General features: G+C 49.2%; 2 protein-coding genes across 4 annotated transcripts in view; both read right to left on the reverse strand.

The window, feature by feature from the left end:
• Nucleotides 1–4,965, reverse strand: part of Limk1 (LIM domain kinase 1) — a 30,741-nt gene extending 25,776 nt beyond the window's left edge. Inside the window, exons 1-2 of one of the 2 annotated variants that reach the window (XM_051204867.1) lie at nucleotides 4,675–4,965; nucleotides 3,021–3,117 (exon numbers count right to left, since the gene is read on the reverse strand). In XM_051204867.1, coding sequence (XP_051060824.1) covers nucleotides 3,021–3,117; nucleotides 4,675–4,729 — 152 coding nt within the window. In that variant the 5' untranslated portion in view covers nucleotides 4,730–4,965. The remainder of the gene's footprint in view (nucleotides 1–3,020; nucleotides 3,118–4,674) is intronic. The other variant, XM_051204865.1, reaches the window with a different exon arrangement.
• A 10,105-nt stretch (nucleotides 4,966–15,070) lies between these two features.
• Eln (elastin) overlaps nucleotides 15,071–23,459 on the reverse strand; it is a 40,552-nt gene continuing 32,163 nt past the window's right edge. For both annotated transcript variants that reach the window (XM_051204864.1, XM_051204863.1), the window contains exons 27-37: nucleotides 22,794–22,952; nucleotides 22,091–22,129; nucleotides 20,339–20,482; nucleotides 20,185–20,247; nucleotides 19,875–20,018; nucleotides 18,785–18,823; nucleotides 18,576–18,626; nucleotides 17,931–17,975; nucleotides 17,296–17,325; nucleotides 16,632–16,682; nucleotides 15,071–16,229 (exon numbers count right to left, since the gene is read on the reverse strand). In XM_051204864.1, coding sequence (XP_051060821.1) covers nucleotides 16,186–16,229; nucleotides 16,632–16,682; nucleotides 17,296–17,325; nucleotides 17,931–17,975; nucleotides 18,576–18,626; nucleotides 18,785–18,823; nucleotides 19,875–20,018; nucleotides 20,185–20,247; nucleotides 20,339–20,482; nucleotides 22,091–22,129; nucleotides 22,794–22,952 — 809 coding nt within the window. In that variant the 3' untranslated portion in view covers nucleotides 15,071–16,185. The remainder of the gene's footprint in view (nucleotides 16,230–16,631; nucleotides 16,683–17,295; nucleotides 17,326–17,930; nucleotides 17,976–18,575; nucleotides 18,627–18,784; nucleotides 18,824–19,874; nucleotides 20,019–20,184; nucleotides 20,248–20,338; nucleotides 20,483–22,090; nucleotides 22,130–22,793; nucleotides 22,953–23,459) is intronic.

Genomic DNA, 23,459 nt, shown 5'->3' on the forward strand with positions numbered 1-23,459 from the left:
TTCTATCCTGCAGGAAACTCCTTAAGCATGAAGGTAAACAATTTAAAATAGCTTTAGGAAGTTCCTGAAACTGACCAGATTCACTATCCCCTGCCTCTCCCCGAGTAAGCAATAAAAGCTGAGAGTCCTCAGAAGAGCAGACCAAAGCAGCAAAAAGGACTCTCAGACATGCAGTGCTGCAATGAGAACTTTCAGATAAGACCAGCTGCCTGGAAAGAGGTTAAGACCAACTAGGGACACCTGGAAAGGACACTCTCCCACTTGATGAGCTGCCTGCAGGCTGTGCGGTGGGTGTGCTCCAGGTTCCCAGCTTTGAGAGCTACCACTTATGCTGGGCTTCGGTGATGCAGCTGTCTTGAGCCATTTCTGCTTCTGTAACCCTTGACCCATATTTTCCTGTAAATAACTCCAATAAATTCATTGGTTCACCAAGCTGGACTTTGGTGGTATCTGTGTTTGGTCTGTCATGGATTTCCTATCTGTGATGAGTAGAGTGTGTTGCATCTCCCCAGGAAAAGTTTTATCACACAACACTACTTCCCCAGTGCTGGGATTATAGATGTACACCCTTTAATCTGTAGGTTCTGGGGATCGAACTCAGGACCCCAGGCAAGTGCTTTAGCAGTTGAGCTGATTCCCCAGCTGCAGTCCTCCCTCCTCAATCAGTATCCTAGGTCAGGCTTCTGAGTCAGACCCCTGAACTACTATCACAGTCTCATCCTGCCAAGTTGCGCCATCTGCCCACTGGGATGACAGTCTTCAACAAACAGCATGCTCCCCAGCTGTCTGCTGCCTCTCTATTGTCTTCAGGAGAGCCCAATCCTGGCATTCAATGCCACACCAATTCAGTCTCAACTTGATCTCCTAACTGTATCCTTTGCCTCTCCTTTTTCACCACCAAAAATCCCCATAGCCTTGTCTCCCTGGGCAAATGGTCCTTTTGTGTGTCAAGATCCCCTCATGGGCTTCCTGAGCATATGCTTTGAATTCCTGGATGTGTTGCATGCCTTTCTTCTGGCCTCAGAGCAGCCACTGTGTATTCCTATTGCCTCCTAGTCATGTGACTTGAGATAGAAACACAAACTTCTCTGTGCCCCAATTTTTCTTTGGGAGATACAACTAGTATCTAACTATTGCAGTGGGAATTCATTCTTAGGGTGTGGCTTCTGTGTGTGGATGTGATCCCTTATAAGGAAGAGGAGGGGTCTCACTTGAGCTCTCTCTCTTGGGTGGTGGTCTGAGACCTGATCACACCATTCTGCACCTCCAGGGGAGAAGACCTTGATGGATCTTTACCTTCACTGTGTGAGCTAATCAGGCATTCATGGACTTTACTTTAATCTGCCTGCAAACTATGCAAAGTGTTCAGAATCCTAACTGTTAGAAAAGGCCACCTGAGTCTTTTTCTTACAATGTAGCACAAGGTTGCCTTGAAAAGCTTTTCTCTTTGCTTCTTGGGATGATCTTAGTGGGACACGGGGCCACCTCTGGGTGCCCACTTCTTTACTCAGTCTTTGACCACGACCATGTTCTGTGTGCAGCTGGAGGTCAGGGCTGTTTACATTGTCTGACACAGCTTTATAGCCAGTTATGGCCTAGGGAGAGTGGCTAGTATTCCCTTGAGAGCTGGTGTATGTTTCCCTGCCCCTGAAGCAGGAAAGCTTAGGGAGGCTAGGACAAGTTGCCCTAGTCCTCCTCTTCTGCCTGTTCCCTCTCTGCTATGGGTTCCTCATGGTGAATTCCACCAGTCTCAGACTGAAAAAAAAAAAAAAAGAAAAGAAAAGAAAAGAAAATCACATCTGAGAGCTGGGGAGATGGCTCAGCTGGTAAAGTGTTCCTCAGAGTGTGTATCTGTAACTCTAGCACTAGGGCTAGAAAGCAATGGAAGGACTGGTTAGCTAGTCTAGGCAAATCAGTGAACTCTAGATTCAATGGGAGACCCTGACTCAAAAAATACAGTGGAGAGCAATAGAGGAACCCACCTGCTATCTACCTCTGGCTCCTATACTCATGTACGTGCACCTGCACACACACATGCATACAAACATACACATATACACAACTACACCCGAACATGGTGTAGTTGGACTTTTTTATTTATTATTCCATAAATAATATAGTGTAACTATTGGCATCGTATATACATTACCTTAAATATAAGTCATCTAAGGAGGATTCTGTTTGAGACAGTCTCATGTAGTTCAGGGTGACCTTGAACACACTACACAGCTGAGGAGGAGCTTGGATTTCTAATCTTCTTGCTTCCATATCGAGTGCTGGGCTTACAGACATGTGACACCATGTCGGGTTTATGTGGTGCTGGGGAATCAAACCTAGGGCTTCATGCATTCTAGGCAAGCCCTTTACCAATTGATAGTATTATCAGCTCTGAAGCAGGGTTTAAAGTCTACTAGACAAGCTGAGGTATGGTGGCACATAACTGTAGTCCTTGATATTGGGAAGGCTAAGGCAGGGAAGCTGCTTGATCCCAGGAGTTCTATCTAAGTCAGCCTGGCCAAAAGATGAGACCCTGTTTAAAACACACACACACACACACACACACACACACACACACACACACACACACACACACACAGTGAGTGTCTAGAGAGATAGTTAAGTGGCAAAGGTGCTTGCTGGGTTTGATTCCTGGAACCCATATAAAAAGCTAGATGCAGTGGTGAACATCAATAATCTCAGCACTCCTATTTCCAGATGAGAGGAAGAGATGGGAGGATCATCTTTAAGCTCTCAGACCCGCTAGCCTGAATTAGCTGCACAGTGCCAGACCCAGCCATAACAAGGTGGAAGGTGAGAAGTGACTCAAAATCTCTTCTCTGACCTCCATCCACACAGGTGCCCCCCCATATAACAACAACCATATATACCATAGAACAAATAAGCTCCTTGTTTTAAGAAAGAGAAACTGATGCTGAGGACCCTCTAGAGTACCAGGAGAAACATCCAGGTCACAGGTGGGCCTTGCTGAGGTCACCCACCCTTTGGCCAGCCCGTCTTACCTGAAGCAGTCTGCATGCCAGTCAGCATTCAGGGCCTGGAGGTACTGGCCGTCATAGATCTTCTGGCCACAGCTAGCACACACAGGCAACTCGCTTCCTGCTTGGAGTAGAAACCAAGTCAGAAGCCATTCTTAAGAGTGTAGTTTGCTGCCCTGCTCACCCCAGGCAGACTCAGCATTCACACATTGAACCTTTCTATACAGGATGACTGCTTACTCTGCCAAGCGAGAGGGTAAAGGACGAGAGTCCTGCTTGGACACTAAGTCACCAGGCCTCTCTGGACCCATCTGGAGCACACAGCAGAGGGCAGAGGTGCTCCCTTCAGAGGCAGCAAGTATAAATGGGGAGAAAGAAAACAGAATTAGAACCAAGGTGGAGGATGGCACTCTTGTGACAGTCTCTTCAGTCTGCCTGCCCAGGAAGAAGTGTTGGAAAGGGCAAAGACCGGCAGAACTGGACTGGTCCACCTTAGGTTAAAAGTGAGTGTAGGAAACCCAAAGGTGATAGCCTTAGTTGGACCATGATGAGGGGCCAGGGCTGTGAAGACAGGCATTCTGACAAGTCTTTAAGGCAGCCACTATACATGCTTAGTCATCCCCAGGACCTTGCACCCCTGGAGCTGGTGGGCTCTGCAAAATAGCCTGGGCCTGTTCCTCTTCGTTCTACAGACTCTGACACCTCAGCCCAAGAGAGGGGACCTTTCCTAATGGCACACAGCCAGGCTCTGAAGCTTCTGCCTTCACCTCTAAGTACCCAAGCACCCAAAGTAGTGCGTTGTAAGTGCCTGTGGGCCTATGCCCCCAACAGGGCTTCAGGGATGTGTGTGCGTAGGAGGCAGAACAGGGCTGGAGAGGTCAGAACCTGTCTTTGACCAGACTAAAGTCCCCAGCCTACTGTGGGGACTTTAGGAAGAAACGCAGAGGGAGGTCCCAGACTCTGATCCACGCTGAGGGAATCTTAGAGGCCTCTGAACCCCAACTGTAGTTCAGCTCTCAGCCTAGGGCCCTTTCGGTGAAGCAGGACTCTAGCCTCTAGTCAGGACTCTGATTAAAGAAATACTAGAATACTAGGATTGGTGCAAGAAAAATGGGAGGTCATGGTATGACGGTAGTGGTGTACCTCTGCAGTATTCTGTCATTGGATCCAGTGTGTATAGCTCTCCAGTGCCTCCCTCCCACTAGTCCCCCAATTCATCTAGTCCTGAACTGCATGGATAGGGAAACTGAGGCCCTGGGGTGTTAGTGACTAGTTCAAGGTCAGAGAGCCCCGCAAACGCGAGTCTGCGTCTCAAATCTACGGCTGCTGTCGCTTAGCTTCCCTGGTCAGGCTGCATCAAAGGGTGTCCCCCCCCCCACTGGAGAGCGAGGACCAAGGTGGAACAGAGAACTGGGAACTAAGGTAGGTGCTGGATGAACAGTAACCTGAGAGATGGGTGAAGTGGGGATGGGGTATTAGACGAGAGGCTTCCTCCATCCGCAAGAGTGCAGCTCATCCCGGGGCCAAGGAAGGGAGAAAGGATGGGAGGGTGACAGAGAATGGCCTGCGGGTTTTGGAAGGACAGGCGCGTCCTTAGGAGGCAGGGGCGCGGCCTTGCCGCTCCCGGGGCCCCTCAGATACTCCCGGTTCCCCTCCCCCGACCCCTAGCCCGGCGCACCTTCCTCTCCCATACGTTCTTCCCTCCAGGTGCAACAAAGTAGCGTCAACCTCATGCACTCGGCGGGGGGCGGGGACCGCCGGCAACCGGCGGGGCACCGGAGAGCTGAGGCCGGGCCCGCGAGCTCGCCCGCCGCCGGCCCTGGAAGGCGGGAGGCGGGGAGCGCGGGGCCGGAGCCGAGCGCTTCGCTCCGGGTTCGGCGGTGCCGCCGCGCTGCACTCCCACGCCCGGCTTGGGGACACCGGCTCCGCGCTGCTGCCGCCTGAGGAGCGCGGAGGGGCGGGCCGGGGCGGGCCTGCGAGCTGCGGCAGGGGCGGGGCGCGCGCGCGACGCGGCCGGCTGGAACTGCCCCTGCGCGGCTCCGCCCCCGGGATAGCCACGCCCCTCAGAGACAAACCCGCCCTCCGCAGGCTGACAAGGGGCCTGCGGGCACTGCGGGTTGGAACTGTCACTGCGAGGCTCCGCCCCTCGCCCTGATAACCACGCCCCTCAAGCGACAATCCCGCCCCGGAGCGGTAACCTCGTCTTCTCAGCTGCAGCCACGCCCTCTGCAGACCGGCAAAGGGGTCTGTCAGCTGCGGCATTGGCGTAATTGTCCCTTCTCGGCACGGCCCCTTTTAGGGGGAAACCACGCCCCCTCAATGGCAGCCACGCCCTCTAAGGATCAGCGGGGCCTACAAGTCCCGGAAAGGGTGGAGCTGAATTGTGAAGCTGCTTTGTGCGGCTCCTCCCCTTCGGTGGGAGCCACGCCCCCCCACCGCGGCAGGCCGTTGCGTCCTCAGCAGCACAGCTGGGGCTACAGAGCCTGCCCTCCCACGTCCATCACAGAACCCACCTTTAACTCCGCCCCTTCTCCCCCCCTTTTCTGTCTTTCATTCATTATCAGCTCTACTTGGGCGCGCCATGACGGGTCTGTGAACTCGGCTGAGATTGCTCAGCGGGTTTCCTAGGAGAAGGAGCCTCCTTATATAATCCTTCGGGAGCCTCTCTGGGCAACCCACTGGAGTTAATCACCTTGCGGATCCTAAGGATGCTGGGGGCTGGGAGGCGTCAGTTGGGTCCGAGTCAGGGTAGAAAAGATAGAAATGTATTATTAACCGATAGAGTGCTTGCCTAGTATGCTCCAAGCTCTGGCTTCCATCTTCTGCACCACATAAATCCAGCGTAGGGTGCAGATCTATAATCAGTTCCAGGACTCTGGACGTGGAGATGGAAGGATCAGAGATTCAAGACCAAAAACAAAACGGAAACTATGGACTTGAGGACAAAAGAGCCCCTTATCTCAGCTTCTGATTGAAACCTTTCTTCAGCTGACTCAAGAATTCCAACACAATCAAGACCATTTGCTTAAGGGCTTTCTTTCCTGATTGTAAATGTACAGTTTTATAGGAATCTTTCCAGAATTCCCCTTTCTAATAAAATGACATGTTCTAAATCCCTTGAACAGCCCTATTAGAGCCTGATTTTACTTTATCAAAAGATTAAAATCGCATCCAAGACATCTCCAGAACCAACCTATGATTTCACTTATTAAAAAGAAAAGTCTGGCAGGGTTTGGTGGTGCAGGCCGTTTTGATCCCTTGTGAAGTGCAAGTGGGTAGATTTCCAGGAATTGAAGGGCAGCCTAGTCTGTATAGGGAGTTTCAGGACAGCCCAGAGCTACATAGAGACATACTGTCTCAAAACCAAAGAAACAAAACAATAAACAATAGTCTGGCTGGTGGGGCATTCCTATAATCCCAATATTTGAGAGTGAATCAAGGGTTTGAGGACAATCTCAGCCAAGGCACTAAAAATAAAAGAGAAAACAAAGACGTTTTCTTAGCAACTCTCTGATAATGAGAGATACCCAAATGCTGCATATTCTCTACTGCTAAGACAATTGCCACCACCCCCTTCAGAAACCCCTTGAGAAAGTTTGCACTTGGTATGTCTTAATCTTTACTGGAGCTGCTCTCTTTCAACCCTTGTCTTAGTTAGGGTTACTATTGCTGTAATGACACACCAAAAGCAAATTAGGAGGAAAGGGTTTATTTGGTTTACACTTCCATATCACTGTTCATTATTGGAGGAAGTCAGGGCAGGAAGCTGGAGGCAGGAGCTGATGCAGAAGCCATGGAGGGGTGCTGCTTACTGGCTTGCTCCTCATAGCTTGCTCAACCTGCTTTCTTATAGAACCCAGGGCCATCAGCCCAGGGATGTCACCAGCTACCTACAGCTTGTGGAGGCATTTTCTCAGTTGAGTTCCCTCGTCTCAGATGACTCTAGTCTGTGTCAAGTTGACATAAATGTAGCCAATACAACTCCCATGCTTAAAGTGGGTGAAAACTGTCTTTTAATTAGCTGTGACTCTTTTCAAAACCCACAACCATGTTCCCACATGTACTTTATTTTTTTCCTGCTGTACCTATTTTAAGTTTTTTTATTTGCAATTTGAAATCATAAATGATTTGATACATTTTTATTGTGTGTGTATGTGTGTGTGACAGAGAGAGAGAGAGAGAAAGAGAGAGAGAGATTGAGAGATTGATGGAGATCAGAGGACACAGTCTTCAGGAGTTGATTCTATCTTTCCTCTACATGGGTCCTGGAGATTGAATTCAGGTTGTCAGGTTTGGCATCAAGTGGGCACCTTTGCCTCCTGAACTGTTTCTTACCAGGTCCTAATTTAAAATATTTCCTTCCTTCCTTCCTTCCTTCCTTCCTTCCTTCCTTCCTTCCTTCCTTTCCTTCCTTCCTTTCTTTCTTTTTTCCTTTCTTTCTTTCTTTCTTTCTGGTGTGTGTGTGTGTGTGTGTGTGTGTGTGTGTGTAACCATGCACACGTGGGTGTGCATATGCCATGGTGTGGATGTGGAGGTCTGAGGCCAAATCCTACTATGGGGGTTCCTGAGGAGTGAAACTCAGGTTGTCAGTCTTGGAGGCAAGCTCCTTTACCCACATAGTCAACTCACTGGCCCTTTATTTTGATTTCGTTAAACTCCAATGATGCTTCATACTGGCTTGAACTGAAATCCCCCATGCACCGAAGCCACCAATCTCGGTTTTGTCAGACTGGAAGTCTCTGAAAAGAATGTCTCAGCCTGCTGCAGGTGACAGTATAGAGCTGTGTTTCTGCCCTGCCACACTGCTTGACACGTCCTCTCCTGATGTCTACAGTGACCACAGGTTTGAGGGGGAGAAAGGCCTGACACCCATCTAACACTGACCCTTTCAAACTGTGTAGGGCATTCATGTGCAGGATCTGGGAGAAGGGCATCCTCTCCCAAGCTGTCACAGTGTGCTCAGAGCCAGCACCAGGCAGGCCAAGGCCGGGGGTGGGGTGGGGTGGGGTGGGGGTGGGGTGGCGTGGGGCGGTGGGTGTGAGTGGCAGCTGAAGAGGGTTTTGACTGAATTGAGTGACCAAAGGTATTAGGCTATTTGACCCAGCAATGGAAAGTCGGAGCACTCTGCATAGATGTGGAAAACTTTAGAATGCTAGACAGATGCAGGGGACAACCCTGTCACCTAGTGAAGTGTTCCAAGGAGGCACAGGGTCTAAGAGGCTGTACAGCCACCTTTGACAGGAGCTGATGCACAGATGGCTCAGTCAGTAAAGCCAATGCTATGCAAGCAGCAGGGGCAGATCGGATCCCCAGAGCTCACATTAAAAAAAAAAAAAAAAAAAGTTAAGCATGCCTGGGGCTTACTGGCCAGACAGTTTAGCTAAATTAATGAACTCCAGGCTCAATAAGAGGCCCTGACTCAAAAATAATAAATAAATAAAATTTAAAAAGTGGAGAGTAATTGAGGAAGACACCTGACATCAGCCTCTGACCTCTGTGTGTGGGAATGCACACAAGCACACAGAAACACATTTGCACACACATGCACACACACACACACACACACACACACATCGGCCTTTGGTTTGCACGTCACTTTCCTGTACGGTATGATATTAGATCCTAGGTACAAGAGCTTAGTGGCTAAGATCACTTGCTGCTCTTTCAGAAGACAGGAGTTTGGTTCCCAGCATCCAGTTTGGGTGGCTCCCAACAGGCTATAACTCTAGCCTCAGGGTATCTGACATCCTCTTCTCATCTCCATACCCATATATACAGACATGCAGAAGTACACATAACAACAACAACAAATCATGTCTTAGCAGTAAATAAAAGGAGCACTTTTTGTTTGGTAGCAACTTGTGTAATTTAAAAATTATTATTTTATAATTAACTAATATTTATTTATTGTTGTGGGCTACTGCATGCATGTGGAGCTCAGAGGATGACCTTAAGGTCAGGATTTGCCTTCTGCCATTATGTGGGCAGAACTCAGGTTGCTGGGCTCAAAATCAAGCACCTTCCCTCACCGAAGCCTCTCACTGGCCTTGTTTTATTTCATTGAGGCAGGGTCTCATTGAGCCCAGGCTGGCCTCAAACTTGTTACATAACTGAGGATGATCTTGAGTTTCTGGTCCTCCTGCCTCCACCTCATGAATGTCAGGATTGCAGGTGTGGGCCACATGTGTCCAGCCGCTGTAAATCTTTCCTTGTGTCCTTGTCTGGTTTGGGTATTAGGGCAATGCCAGCATCTTCAAATGGGTTTGTAGATACTCCATCTTCTTCTATTTTTTTTGGAAGCTCCTCAGAAGTATGTGTGTTAAGTCTTCACATGTTTGGCAGAATTCTCCACAGAAGCCATCTGCTCCTGGACGTTTCTTTGTTGGGAACTTTGAGGCTGATTCAACTCCTTAGTCACCATTGATCTGTTCAGACTGTCTATAGTTCTTAGTAGGTTGTGTGTTTGTAGAAATGCACTTATTTTTATCTAGATTTTCCCATTTGTTGGCCTACAGTTTTTCTACTTCCTTACAACAAGGCTCTTCTATCCTCTCCTTCCTGTGCTGGCCACGTTAGAGAAGAAATTTAAGAGTTTGGGGGGGATGCTAAGAGTATTAGTTTGTCATCGCTGTGACAGACTGCCTGTCAGGAGCATTATAAGCAGGGAAGGATTTCTTTTGGCTCATGGTTTGTGGGGATATGGTTCATCGTGATGGGGAAGGCATGGTGGCTGCATTGACTTAATTCATGGTGGCTGGAATATAGGGAAGCTGGTCACATGATGACAATGGTCAGAAAGCAAAAATGAGACTGGAAAACAGGCCCTAGGGAATAGACCCCAAGGGCATTTTCTAGTGTCATATGCCTACCATCTAGGCTCTAGTTCTCAGAGATTCCACAATTACCCAAACCAACGAAACCACCTGGTGTCTTCTTGCTTTCCACATCTCATCACTCTGCTGCCTGTGGTGGTTGCAGAGACCTCCCACCAAAGGCCACTCTGACAAGGGTGGTGATGCATTGAAGCTGTATCCCTGGGACTCCCTCCACAACTTTGGTGGACTAGGAAACAGAAAGTGGCCAGGAAGTGGGGCCAGGCTATAAACCTACCCCCAGTGACCAAATTCCTCCAGCAACATTCCCCCTTTCAAAAGTTCTACAGTCAGCCAGGCAGTGGCGGCGCACACCTTTAATTCTAGCATTCTGGAGGCAGAGACAGGTGGATCTCTGTGAGTTGGAGGCCAGCCTGATCCACGGAATGAGTTCCAGGACAGCCAGGGCTATTACACAGAGAAACCCTATCTTGAAAATAAAAGTTCTATAGCCTTCTGAACACCACCACCAGCTGAAGACACAGTGTTCAAACATATGAGCCTATGGGAGACATTTTACTTTGGAAGCATAACTGTCTGGGAGTATTGTTTTCCTTTCTTTAGAAAGTTTACTACATTTATTTAGCTATGTGATGCATGTGTGCACACATGACATGACATATCATGTGTATGAAGGTTAGAGGACAACTTGGGAGATCAGTTCTCTCCTTCTACAATGTGGGTCCCGGGGATTAAACTCAGGTCATCAGGCTTGGTGGCAAGTGCCTTTTTCCCTGAGCCATCATGTCAGAGCAAATTGGCTAGTAAGACTGGCCATACTGGCCATCTTTGGGCTTGATTGAGAGACCCTGCTTCAGTGATTAATGCTGAAGAGTGATCAAAGATAATTCTCAACCTCTCTTTCTCTCTCTCTCTTACACACACACACACACACACACACACACACACACACACACGAGAGAGAGAGAGAGAGAGAGAGAGAGAGAGAGAGAGAGAGAGAGAGAGAGAGAGAGAGAGAGGGAGAGAATTAAATGATGTTTTAAAAATCTTTCCCAATTAAGATACAGGGTACTTTAGTTTCTGCTTGCTAGTGCTCAGCTCACTCTCTATTTATAGTTTAGGATCCCCTGCCTAGGGAATGCTGCTGCTCACAGTGGGCTGGGTCTTTCCACATTAATTCAGTCAAGACAATCACCTTCATACATGCCTGTAGACCAACTTGATGTACATAAGTTCTCATTAGGACTCCTGTTCCTGGTGATTCTACACTGTGTCAAGATGACAAAGTTGTCATACAGAGTACTTCTTAGTTATCATAGTTCCTGTACTGGCCAATTGGAATGCTTTCATCTGCATGCTGAATTAAGGATTTTCCCCTTCTTGTGTGTTAAACGTCAGTCCCAATGGGTATCTTCTGTCACGTCTTACTTGTTCTCTCTTAATCCTCACTGATTCCTCCCATGGGTTCTAAGTTTTTTAGATCCAGATAAGAGCTCCTATGCACAGACTGAATTGATTCTCTTTCCTTTGGATCCTGTCAGCTGTAAGAAATGGCAAGACAACACCTCCATTTCACTCTCCCCTTCTTCTCACATTTCTTGCCAAATCTGAGGCTATTGCAGAGGGTGACACCCACCTGCCTCCCGCTTGTGGTAATTCTTCCCTTTTATGGGTGAATTCTATCTGGGAAAACAGCCGAGACTCAGTGTCGTGTCTCATCTCCCACAGCGATGGCCACACTATGGATGCCGACCATCCCCTCCCATATGTGCTATACCGCTAGAGACTGCCATGCGCTCTGTAGTTCATCAGATGTTCTGAGGGCACGCCTGATTTAATCTGGAGAGGGGCCTCAGATAGTCATGTGTTCAGTTTTAGGTGAGTTTAAGTCTTTGGAATGCCAAAGCAAAAGAATAAATGCCAAGAGATAGATAAATAGATAGCAAAACAATCAAACTGAGTACCCAGCAAGAATCAACTAGGGGAGTCCTGGGAAGTTAGCCAGCTGGAGTTCCCAATAAAGAGAGTCCTGGGCCCTTGGGTGACACTTCCAAGGAAAAGAACAAGTAACAACAGCTAAAGCTAAAAGAGAGCCAAATCACGAGTCATGGCATCCAGCAGGAAGCGTTGGGTGAAGTTCAGCAGTGAATGGGAAAGAGTTCCCATTGACCCTTCATCCCTCGGCTGAGTTTCCCATGGCTGAGCATCTAGCTTCTCTCTCCCACTGCAGAGACTTTTATACCGTGGGGTGAGCACTAGAGACCTCTTTGGGAAATAGGTCACCTTCCAGCTGTCCTCAAGCACCCGCTATTTTTACTCTTGGCTGGTTTTCCTGTTCCTTTCCTGGCACAGAGTTGGGGTCGTGGGGATGGAGGACACTTGACGTTAAACATGCTTGGGTGTCAAGTTGGGGAGCAAGCCCGCTTTCAGACCAGTTTATCATTGGACTCAAATAACACATGGCAATTTACGGATATAATATACATCACAGCATGGCAGACCCAGGCACCAAAGAGACCTGTCACCCATATTTTAAAAAGGAAGCCCTGGAGCCCTTCTGAAAATATTCCACTTTTCAAGAATTCAGTCTTGGTTTCGGTCTTATCACCCGTTTCAGGGTGCAGGCAACTGCAGCAAGCAGGTGCACCCCCATACAGGGAAAGCTACTGTGACTGCCCCCACAGACAGTCTACTATCTGTTGGCTCTACCTACCTCAGTTGCCTGCCCTATCACCCACCCATAGCAGGGTCTATATAGCTAACACATCTCTGTTCCCATGGGCCTGTCCCTGTTGGAGTGCTAATTGTGTTCCGTGCCTTCTTCTCAATAGACCTGCACAAATACCCTTTTACTCCCGGGACAGGATCCTGAACACAGACCAAAGAAATGATTCCACCCAAGACTGGCTTGAACTAGAGAATTCACAGGGGTCACTTATAGGGACTTGGATGACTCAGGCAGCTGTACCACTGATTAGGCAACCCTGACATGGGTGACAACTCATGAAAGCTATGTGACTGGAATTCCTAGATGATTTGCAGGTGCTCCGCCAGTCTCCTCCCCTCCTAGCCAAACAGCCACTATCTTCAGGCGATCAGCTCTGTCGGCTTACAGGCGTCCTTTTGGCCTTCATTTGACATTCCAGTGGCTCTTCCCAGAATTTGTATACAATTCTGCTCTAATTGCCCAAGACTTTGGGGTCTCTAGAAGTGGTACAAGCTGAGGGAAGTTAACTGAGAGAGACTCGACTTATGTAGTGATGTGGAGTAGACTTCCCAGTATGGCAGCTTTGGGATCAGCCACACTCCTTTCATAATCCCTGCTGATACTCTGTAAGTAAACCCCATATATTCAATAGTTCCCCAGGGTGAATTTCGGTGAAATTACACTTTGATTTGTCATTGGGATTTTTTTGGTGGGGGGGGGGGAAGGAATTCTCTCAACATTCCCTTCTCCTCCTAGGAGGGAATGTTTCAAATTAGAAGAAATAGCTGTAGGCTAGGTCATGTCTATGAGACTTCTGATGGAGATGTTAAAACTGGCTTTGAAACCAGAAATGGTCACACATGATTTTAATCCCTGGAGTTGAGACAATAGTATTGTGACCTTGAATGGAAGGAGGCCTTGTCACAGATAAACAAAGAACTGACCTTAGGTATGCAAGTCATGGGCTCCTACTAACCATAACAATTTGACAGTTACTTGTTAAGATACATGGTATTAATTTTCTTTCTTTTTATTTGTTTGTTTTTCAAGGCAGGATTTCTCTGTGCAGCTCTGGCTGTCCTGGAACTTGCTTTGTAGAGCAGGCTATCCTCAAACTCACAGAGATCCACCTGCCCCTGCCTCCCGATTGCTGGGGTTACAGGTATGTGCCACCATCGCCTGGCTGGTATTGATTTTCTTATCACAATTATTTATGTAGCATGCATTTAGTAACACACATGTTTGGCGGTCAGAGAACAACTTGTGAGAGCCAGTTCCCTCCTTCTACCATGTGGGTTTGGGGATTTGAACTCATGTTGTCAGGCTGGACAGCAAGTTCATTAAGCTGATTAGCCACTTTGCTGGCCCCTATGTGGCATTTAAAGCCACGAGCTGGTCTGGGGATGTAGCTCAGTGGTGGAGCTTAACCTAGTATGTATGATGTCCAAGGTTTAATTCCCAGCACCATGAAAAAAACTAGCAAGTAAACTATGAGAAACCAAGGCACTGAATCCTAGGTCTTGAGGTTGAGGCTTGCCAATTTGGGGGCAAAGGATATCAAACTAGCAAATAATTGTTTTTTTTTTTTTGTTTTGTTTTTTGTTTTTTTCTGGTTGAGGTAATGGAAGGATGCATGATAGATGGATCTCCTTTGTCATTTTCTTGGAAAAGCTGGGTCACCTTCACTGCAGCCCCCTCCCATAGGTATCCTTGAAACTCAATGGCCTTCTGAGGGTTCTTAAATTAGATATTCTTTCAAGCCCCAACCTTTCCCCATGTTGGGGATGAGTCTCCACCTCTGAGTCCTAGTTTCCCCACTGGAGAACTTCAGGAAGACATTCTAACACTGAAACAAGCCCAGAGCCCCCTCACTGGGGGATTCTAGGCAGGTGCTCTACCACTAAGCCACACCCTAGCCCCTCACTGGGGGATTCTAGGCAGGAGCTCTGTTGCTTAGCTATATCCCCAGGTGAAAACAGCTGAATTGGGTCAATACCCTCTCAATATATCCTGGGCAGTGGATGTTCCTCACATTAGAACCAAGTTACCACTGGGCCAGAAGTTGAAAACAAGGGATAGAACACAAAGGTGGCTGAGAATGTGGTTCACTTGACAGAATGCTTTCTGTGCAAGCGTTAGGATCTGAGTTCGATCCATGAAACCCATGTACAAGAGCAATAAAGCAGGACTTGGTGGTAAGGGTTTATAATCTGAGTTTGTGGGAGTGGGAATGGGGGTGTTGGGGGCAAACACAGGCAAAACCCTGAGATCTCTGCCCAACCAGGCTGCTTGGTGAGTTCCAGGCTATGGAGAGATTGTGTTTCAAATGAGAAGCGGACAGCCCCTGGAGGGTAAGACTCAGGGTTGTCCTCTGACTTCTCTGCATACCTGTTTGTATTTGTACACTCACCAATGCATACACAACAGCAATGAAACCCAAGACAATTTCCTTTAAAAGTTTTTCATTTATTAGTCTTTTCTAAAGCAGTTAATTCTCTTTTCTTATTTTGTTTTTGTTGTTTTTGTTTTTTAAAAAAAATGTGTGTTTCATCCAGAGTTATATCAAAGCGATTAAAATGAATTTTCTCCTGAGGATACAGCTCCTCAGATAAGAAAAAAAATTTTTTCCCAATTAACCATAAAAATAAAACCCAAAGAGCACACCAACAATCAAACATCATCCCCACATATCCAGGACAAAAAATAAAATATTTATTGATCTATCACAGCGAAACACAAAGAGGTGGGTGGGGTGGTAGGACATTCTCTGTAATAGAGTGGCTCCAGGAAGGGATGGGGGAATACAGTACTGCATGTGGGGAGGATAGTCCTGCCCCAGCCCGCACAACCCCTCACACCCCAGCCAGCAATTGGGGTGGGGGGTGGGGGGTGGGAACAGGGTACAGGCTGCCATGACAGGTGAATCAGGTTGATAATGGGTGTGCCCAGCCAGCTAGTGGCACTAGGCAGTTGGGATGGGCGGATGGTTGGATTGATGAATGGGTGGGAGGGTGGGCGGTGGACAGTGGATTCCACAAGAACAAGGGAGCTATTCCCAGTGTGGGAGCCTTCTGACGACAAGTTGTCCCAGATGTGGGAAACAGCTACTGGTAGAGGGATATGGGGCCAAAAGATTCAAAGAGAGAGGAACTGTGTCACCAAATCCAGCGTCAAGGCTTTCAGCACTTGGGTACCAATGGGATGCAGCCAGGGATGGCTCCTGGTGGGCAGGGGGAGGTGGGACTGCCCAACAAAGGTGTGCACCATCTTAATAGAGGGGTTTCAAGGAAGGGAGTGACCCCGTGGGATACCCTTCCCTCCTCCCTCCCCCCCCATGAAAAAAAAGCACCAACATGTAGCACCAATTTCTCTTGGAGATGGAGACTGTGTGTGTGTGGGAGCTCCTGGGTGGGAAGAGATGGGGCACCCGCCCTGGCCTCTGATGTTGGGGGGCAATTGCTAGTTAGGGGTAAGTGGCTGCTGCTGTCTGATTTCCTTGTCCTGTGGGTTTCCAAGGCCACTGGCCTGTTGTCCCCTCCCAGGTGGGGGTCAAGGGGATGGAGTAGGGGGTGGTCATAGAAGGTTTACATTCTCCACCAAGCAGTAGCACCAACGTTGATGAGGTCGCGAGTCAGGGGTCTCCGGAAGATCACTTCCTCTTCCGGCCACAAGATTTCCCAAAGCAGCCTCCACCTGGGTTGGAAGGAGGCACAGACAGCTATGGTTAGTTTGGTCCCTTTGGGCTGCTGATAGATAATCTGGGCTAGGGAGGTACCACAGGCACAGGCCTCATGCAGTTTCTGCTAGATGTGGCCTGTTAGCGCCACCTGGTGGCACCAAGCAGATAGCCCATCCTGGAACTCATCTGTCGCTTAAAGTCTTAGGCTCCTCTGTGCCTGTGAGGGTGGGCAACAGCTAAGGGATCTGTGCAAAAATGTTCAGGACACACAAAAGGTGAGAATGCAGGATCCAAGACTTGCTCTCAGCTCTTAATATCTGCATTGGAAGTGCCTCTCCTATAGCCCAGGCTGGTGTGTTGAGACCTTGACCTCTGACTTTGCCTCTTCCTTCCCTAAGGATGAAGTCTCTACTTACCTTGGTATCCCAGGGCTCCAAGGGCTCCTCCATAGGGCTTTGGGGGTTTTCCTACGGGGGGGTTGGTAACAGAGGATGAGATGGGGTGGATCCTGGGCTCCCTTACCTCTCCCAGCATCTTCACATTGTGCTAGCTCTACGCTGTTTTTGTAGGTTCCCAAGACCTCCCTGTCAATCAGTGCACCTAACTCTGGTCCAGCCACACCTTTTCCCCCAAAGCCAAGCTCTGAAGCACTAGGGATGGAACCTGGGCCTAGTGCATTCTAGACAAGCACTCTACTGCTGAGTCCACCTCAGCCCCCTCACTGGGGGATTCTAGGAAGGTGCTCTACGGTGGAGCTGTGCCCCTATCTCCTCATTGGGATATTCTAAGCCAGTGCTTCACCACTGGCTGAGTCAGGCTCCCAGCCCCGTACTAGGGGATTCTAAGCAACCGCTTTAATATTGAGTTACATAATCAGCCATTTTAAAAATGTTTATAAAAAACTTCAAGACAGAGTTCTGTTAAGTTGATCAAGTTGTCTGGAACTTTCTCTGTGGCATAGGCTACTCTTGAATTTTGATCCTTCTGCTTTACCACCTCCCCAACCAGAATCCCCCCCCCCAAGAGCTAAGATTCCTTTCACCAACATGGCTGTTTATATAATTTTTACTGCAGACTTACCACCAACTCCCAGACCCCCGGCACCACCACCTACGAAGTGGGAAGAGCTGTCAGTGTGAGTACATTTCTGGGAGCCCATCATGCCCTCCCTGATTAGAGCAGGTCATGTGACATAAGCAGGGTCAAGTCCTTGACTCAGGTAGCAGAACCTTTGGCTCTGTCTCTGCTCACTGTGTGATCTTGGCACAGTGTTCAGTGTTTTTTGATCTCAGGAGAAGTGTGGTAGGGAAGCTATTCACTCATAGGGACCCGAAGAGATGTGAAAGATGCTTTAGAAAAGCTGATGTGGGCCAGGCGTTGGTAGCCCATGCCTTTAGTCCCAGCACTCGGGAGGCAGAGGCAGGTGGATTTCTGTGAGTTCGAGGCCAGTCTGGTCTACAGAGCTAGTTCCAGGACAGGCTCCAAAGCTACAGAGAAACCATGTCTCAAAAAACCAAAAAAAAAAAAAAAAAAAAAAAAAAAAGCTGATGTGGTGTCCCCGTCTCTAGAAGGGTCCTTATGTTAGATCGGGGTCTGACCTCCTATTGGACTCTACCGCAGACATTAGCTCAACTCTTCTTAGAAGATGGAGTAGAGGAGAGGGAAGGGCCTGGCAGAGCCCAGAGCAGGGCCCCAGGCAGGACACTTGTGCATACCTGGGTAAATAGGAGAAAGTCCAAAGCCAGGTCTTGCTGCCACTCCTGCAGGAGAGATTTGGGGTTTAGTGAATAGTGGCAGGCCATGTTCTGGCCTTGTCACCTAGCCTTGACAAGACCAGCTCCTTTCCATTGCCTTACCCTATTGAAGTCTTTGTGTGTGTGTGTGTGTGTGTGTGTGTGTGTTTGCTCTTCACCTTTCATTTTGAGGCAGGGTCTCTCACTAAACCTTTTGTTTACCAATTTGGCAAAACTAGCTGGGCCAGCAAGACCAAGAGATCCTCCAGTCACTGCCTCCGCAGCTTGCAAATTTTACATCTGTGCTGGGGAAGTGAACTCAGGCCTTCTTGTTTGCCTAGTGAATGTGTTACCAACTGGATCATTTTCCATGTTGGAAGCTCCTTTCTTAGTTAAGCTTGTCTCAGTCTGACATGCCCGTGTGGTGCCTTGTGCCTTTGCTCTGAGCTTGGTTGGCATTACCCTCTACTTGGGGGGTGGGGGAAGAGCACTCCCTCTGCCTAGTTGTCTCTTAGAGTGATTTTTCCATCTCCAACCTTGGGCCCTCATGTGAACTTAGTATCCAGGAACCTGCTGTTTGTTCCTAGAGCCAGGCAGAGCTAAGAACACCACCAGAGCTGGTCATACCTCCACCTGGGAATGGTCTAGCTCCTAGGACACCTCCAAGGCCAGCGGCACCTGAGGAGAGGACAGAGGGGTGTAGGATGAGACACAAGACGGTGGTGGTGACATCTTGGACAAAACCTTCAGGGGTACCATGAGCTGGGCAGGTGTGGGTGATGGTGATGGGTATAAAAGCCTGTGTTGGGGAGGGGGAGGGTATGGAGGAAACTCACCATATTTGGCTGCTTTAGCAGCTGCAGCTGGGGACACACCTAGAGGAAACAGATACAGGAGGGTTCAAGAAAGCCACCTCTCCCCACCACTCAGGCCCTCTTAGCTGATGTATTCATATTCATTGGTCCATGATTTGTCCTCCCACATCCTGCCATTCCATTATCCCTCTTCCTTCACACATCCATCATTCTAATAGCTGCAGTGTATGTGTGTGTGTGTGTGGTGCTAGAGATGGAATCCAGGTTCTCATGCATGCTATTATTGAGCACTGTTTCTGGCCACTTACTAATAGAGGATTCTAGGCAAGCACTCTATTATGGAGCCACACTTGCAGCCCCTCACTATACAGGTGGTCTACCACTGAGCCACACCCCAAGCCTAGGTGTGTACTGGGGGATTCTAGGAAGGTGCTCTGCCACTGAGTCACACTGCAACTCTTCTTCTAGAGAACTCTAGGCATCTATCAACTCTTCCGCTCAGCCATGCATGCCCCAGCCCCTCACTGGGGGATTCTAGGCAAGTGCTCTACCCCTGAGCCACAACCCCAGCCCCTCACTGGCAGAGTTTAGACAAGTGCACTGCCATTGAGTTATTTCCCCAGACCTCCAGTATTTTATATTGAGCTGCTATTGTATGTCCAGTCTTGGGGATCATAGCATACAGTCTAGTTTAGGTAGAGGTTTCATAGCCGGGAGAGAGAACACACACATCCACCATGGTGGTAGAAACTTGAGCGAAGTAATTCCTCTCCAGTTTTGATTTTTCTTGTCTGAGAAACAGGTCTGCCCGTCATTATGCTAATGAGCCCTCACCTATAGTAGTTGGTGGTTGAAAGAAAGAGAAAATGGGTTTTGCACCTCTATGTCAACCGGCACCTCTATGTCCTGGCTCCTGCCTGCTTACGCTTTCTACCGCTTCACTTCAAATAGGGTCTGATGTCTCCTAGGCTGGGCTTGAACTCACTGTGTAGCACAGGTTAGCCTCATGATCCTTCCACCTTAGCCTCCCGAGGGCTGGGATGACGAGTTTGTCATCACACTTGGCTTCGGTATACCTTTCTCTCACATACCTCACTCACTCATTCCTTACCTCCAACGCCTGCAGCGCCGGGGATTGCTCCACCGGCCCCCAGTCCACCGGCTCCCAGTCCACCAGCTCCCAGTCCACCGGCCCCCAGTCCACCAGCCCCCAGTCCACCGGCTCCCAGTCCACCGGCTCCCAGTCCTCCTGCTCCTGTGGAGAGACCCATGCATTACACACACTGGTCAGAAGACTGCAATTAGGTCCTGTTGGCAAGGAAATCCCTGAGCTCCCAGGTCACTTCTGGGGTCCCTGATGGCCAGGAAATGGCTAAACTAGGGGCTCAGGGACATGCCAGGGAGACTAAATCCTTGCTTACCATACTGGGCAGCCTTGGCGGCAGCCTTGGCGGCAGCAGCAGCAGCAGCAGCAGGTGCAGCTCCTGGGAACACAGAGGGACTCAAGGAGGGACTGCTGAGGGGCTCAGTTTCGATTCCCAGTCAGCCCACTGCTGCATTAGTAAAAACCCGTACCTGCTACACCACCTGGGACACCAGCCCCACCGAGACCCCCGGGTCCTCCGAGGCCACCAGCACCTCCAAGACCTCCAGCACCTCCGAGACCTCCAGCACCTCCAAGACCTCCAGCACCTCCTAGGCCACCAGCTCCTGCTGCTCCTGTGGAGACAGGACTGAGGGTTAGTGCCCATATTTTTGTTTGTTGATTTGAGACCAGGTTACTTATAATTCAGGCTTGGGCTTTCTGTGTGGCTGGGGATGGCTTTGAACTCCTGATTTTCCTGCTTCCATCTCCCAGGTGCTGAGATTTATAGGCATATGCTATGATGCCAGGAACTTTTTTCTTTTAGCTTTTTTTCTTGTTTTTTTCAAGACAGTTTTTTTTTTTTTTATTTTTTTTAAAATAGTACTAGCTGTCTTGGAATTCACTCTGTAGACCAGGCTGGCCTGGAACTCACAGAGATCCATCTGCCTCTGCCTCCCGAGTGCTGGGATTAAAGGTGTGTGCCACAAGTGCCCAGATTCTTTTTTTTTTTTTTTCTGAGAGACAGAGTTTCACTAAGTTGCAGAGACTGGCCTTGAACTCATGACCTACTGCCCCATCTCAGCCTCCTGACTGCTGGGATGACAGGCCTGTGCCAACATACCTGCCTTCAGTGCCCTATGCCTGAAAGATGTGTTCATGCCCTAGGACTATAAGGCAGGCATGCAACAGAGGCCTGTGGAATTCTAGGCAAACCCTCTACCACTGAGTCACCCCCCAAGGCCCTCACTGCTTCCCCTAAGCTAAGCCTTTAGTCCTTTGCTGGCGGATTCCAGGCAGGTGCTCTACCTCTGAGCCATACATTTATTTTTCTATTGGTTTTCTGAGACAGGCTCTCACCATTTAGCCCATGCCGCCTTTGAACTTGAGACTCTCCTGCCTTAGCCTTCAAAATGCTGGCCTAACAGGTGTGATCCACCACACCTGGCAGTCACCCCAGTTTTGCAGATGAGTAGGTTGAAGCAAAAGAGAGGTCTCGAACACACAAAAATACTGTGTTCATGGCCCCAAGGGTAGGAGATGACCCAGTGGCTGCTCTTCCAGGGAGTCCTTGGTGTGTTTTCCTGGCAATGTCTGTTGACTAGGGCCAAGAGCAGCCAGCAAGGAACTTAAGGAAGCTGTGGGTGACCAGGGGCTGTGTGTGTGTGTGTGTGTGTGTGTGTGTGTGTGTGTGTGTGTGGCTGAGGAATGGGATTTTCCGAGGTGGAAACTGGCCTCAAGGAGACAAACTGTATGTAGCCAGTTGGAGCATCCCTGGCAGAGGCCCCCCTGCCTGGCTCTTTAGGAGGCCAGGAATGTGGGGGTCACAGACAGTGTGGGTCTGGCCAGAGTGCCAAGTGGCAAGGCAGGCAGGTCTGCCACGTCTTCCAAGCTGGCGGGTGTTGGGCGAAGTCACACTGGCAGGAAAGGAGGGAGGAGGGCGGCCTGGGGATGCCGGTGCAAGGAATATCCACAACTCCACAGGCCAAAGGGTGGGGCCGAGGCTGAAGCTGCCCAGCCCTGTGGGACCAACAGCAATCAGACTCCCCCTGCACCAAGACAACTGTCAGCACCAGAGAGAGGTTTGGAGATATGACAGCTGTGAGTCAATAGGCTGGTGCTAGGTCTGTGACTGTCATTCAGATGTCTCCTAGATAGCCTTGCTCTGTGCTGAGCAGCTCAACTCCGTACTGTCAAGGCTGGTGGGGTGGGGACAAGGGGCCCAGGTAGTGTGCTGAGCTCACCATATTTAGCAGCTTTTGATGCAGCCAGGGATCCAGGGACTGTGGAAAAAAAAAAAAAAAAAAAAAAAGGGAAAGAGAAGTCAGCTGCTGAGCTCTGTATGGGGCGGGGTTCAGCTGCCTCTTTCAGGAAGCCCACCCTGACTTCCTCTACTTTGGAGACAGAGATTGCCAAATGGGTTGCGAACTACAGGTTGAGGACCACTGTCCTGGAACATTTTGGAAGGCTATCTGGGCTATCTGGGTAGAAGACTTCTGCCTTCTCCTCTGTGGGTGTTAGGGGGCTTTTGGTCTGTCTATAGCCTTCTTACACCTCCCTCTAAAATCTCACACCCTGGAGTTGTTTGGCTAGCGCCCCCCACCCCCCATTGCTGCACCTGTCACCGAGCTACAAGTACTAGCCCCTGGCTTTATTTATTTATTTATTTATTTATTTATTTATTTATTTATAGATAGTGCCTCACAAAGTTATACGGGCTCTCTATAGAGCAGGCTGCCCTTGGGCTTGCAAGCTCATATCCCAGCCTCCTGAGTATCTGAGATGACAGGCCTGCACAGTCTACCCAGTACTCATTTGCTTTTGCCTGCTCCGGAAAATCTAAACCAATGCTGAGTAGGGATACAGGGATGGAGTCCTGGGAGGAGGCAGGCCCTCTTTCTCTGGGGTCAAGAGCACTCTTTATCCAATTCCTAGGATTCTCTTTACCTGCTCCAGCCCCAAATCCAGGAACACCAGCTCCAGCTCCAAATCCGGGGACACCAGCACCTGCCCCAAATCCGGGGACACCAGCACCTGCCCCAAATCCGGGAACACCAGCACCTGCCCCAAGTCCAGGGACACCTGCCCCAAGCCCAGCAGCAGCCCCTGTAGAGAAGAGGTAGTAAGTAGTTGTAGCTAGTAGGACTTGTGCCCTGTAGAGGTGTCCTACCTCAGGAGCTGAGTCAGGTTCCTAGGGAAGGGGCCTACAAGGGCAGTGGCAGTGTCCTACTCAGCTTTGTCTTAATCTGCTGACTCACCCCAGAGTCCATGTTTATTATTATTATTATTATTATTATTATTATTATTATTATTATTGTTATTATTATTATTTGAGACAGGTTCTCAGTATGTAGTTTTGGCTGGTCTGGAACCAGACTGGCATTGAACTCATAGAGATCTGCCTGCCTTTCCCTCCTGAATGCTGGGATTAGGGGCATGCGTTACTGTTTCCAGCTTTTGATGGAATCTATTTAATACTCCCCTCACCCAGTGGTCTCATGTAGCCTGGGATGGGATTAGAGGCATGCACCACTGCGCCTGATGGATGCAGGGCTGGGTATGGGAGCCAGGACTTCATGTATACCAGACAAGTGCTCTATCACTTAAACCACA

The sequence above is a fragment of the Phodopus roborovskii genome, unplaced genomic scaffold (genome assembly GCF_943737965.1).
Source record: "Phodopus roborovskii unplaced genomic scaffold, PHOROB, whole genome shotgun sequence".
Classification (NCBI taxonomy): Eukaryota; Metazoa; Chordata; class Mammalia; order Rodentia; family Cricetidae; genus Phodopus; species Phodopus roborovskii.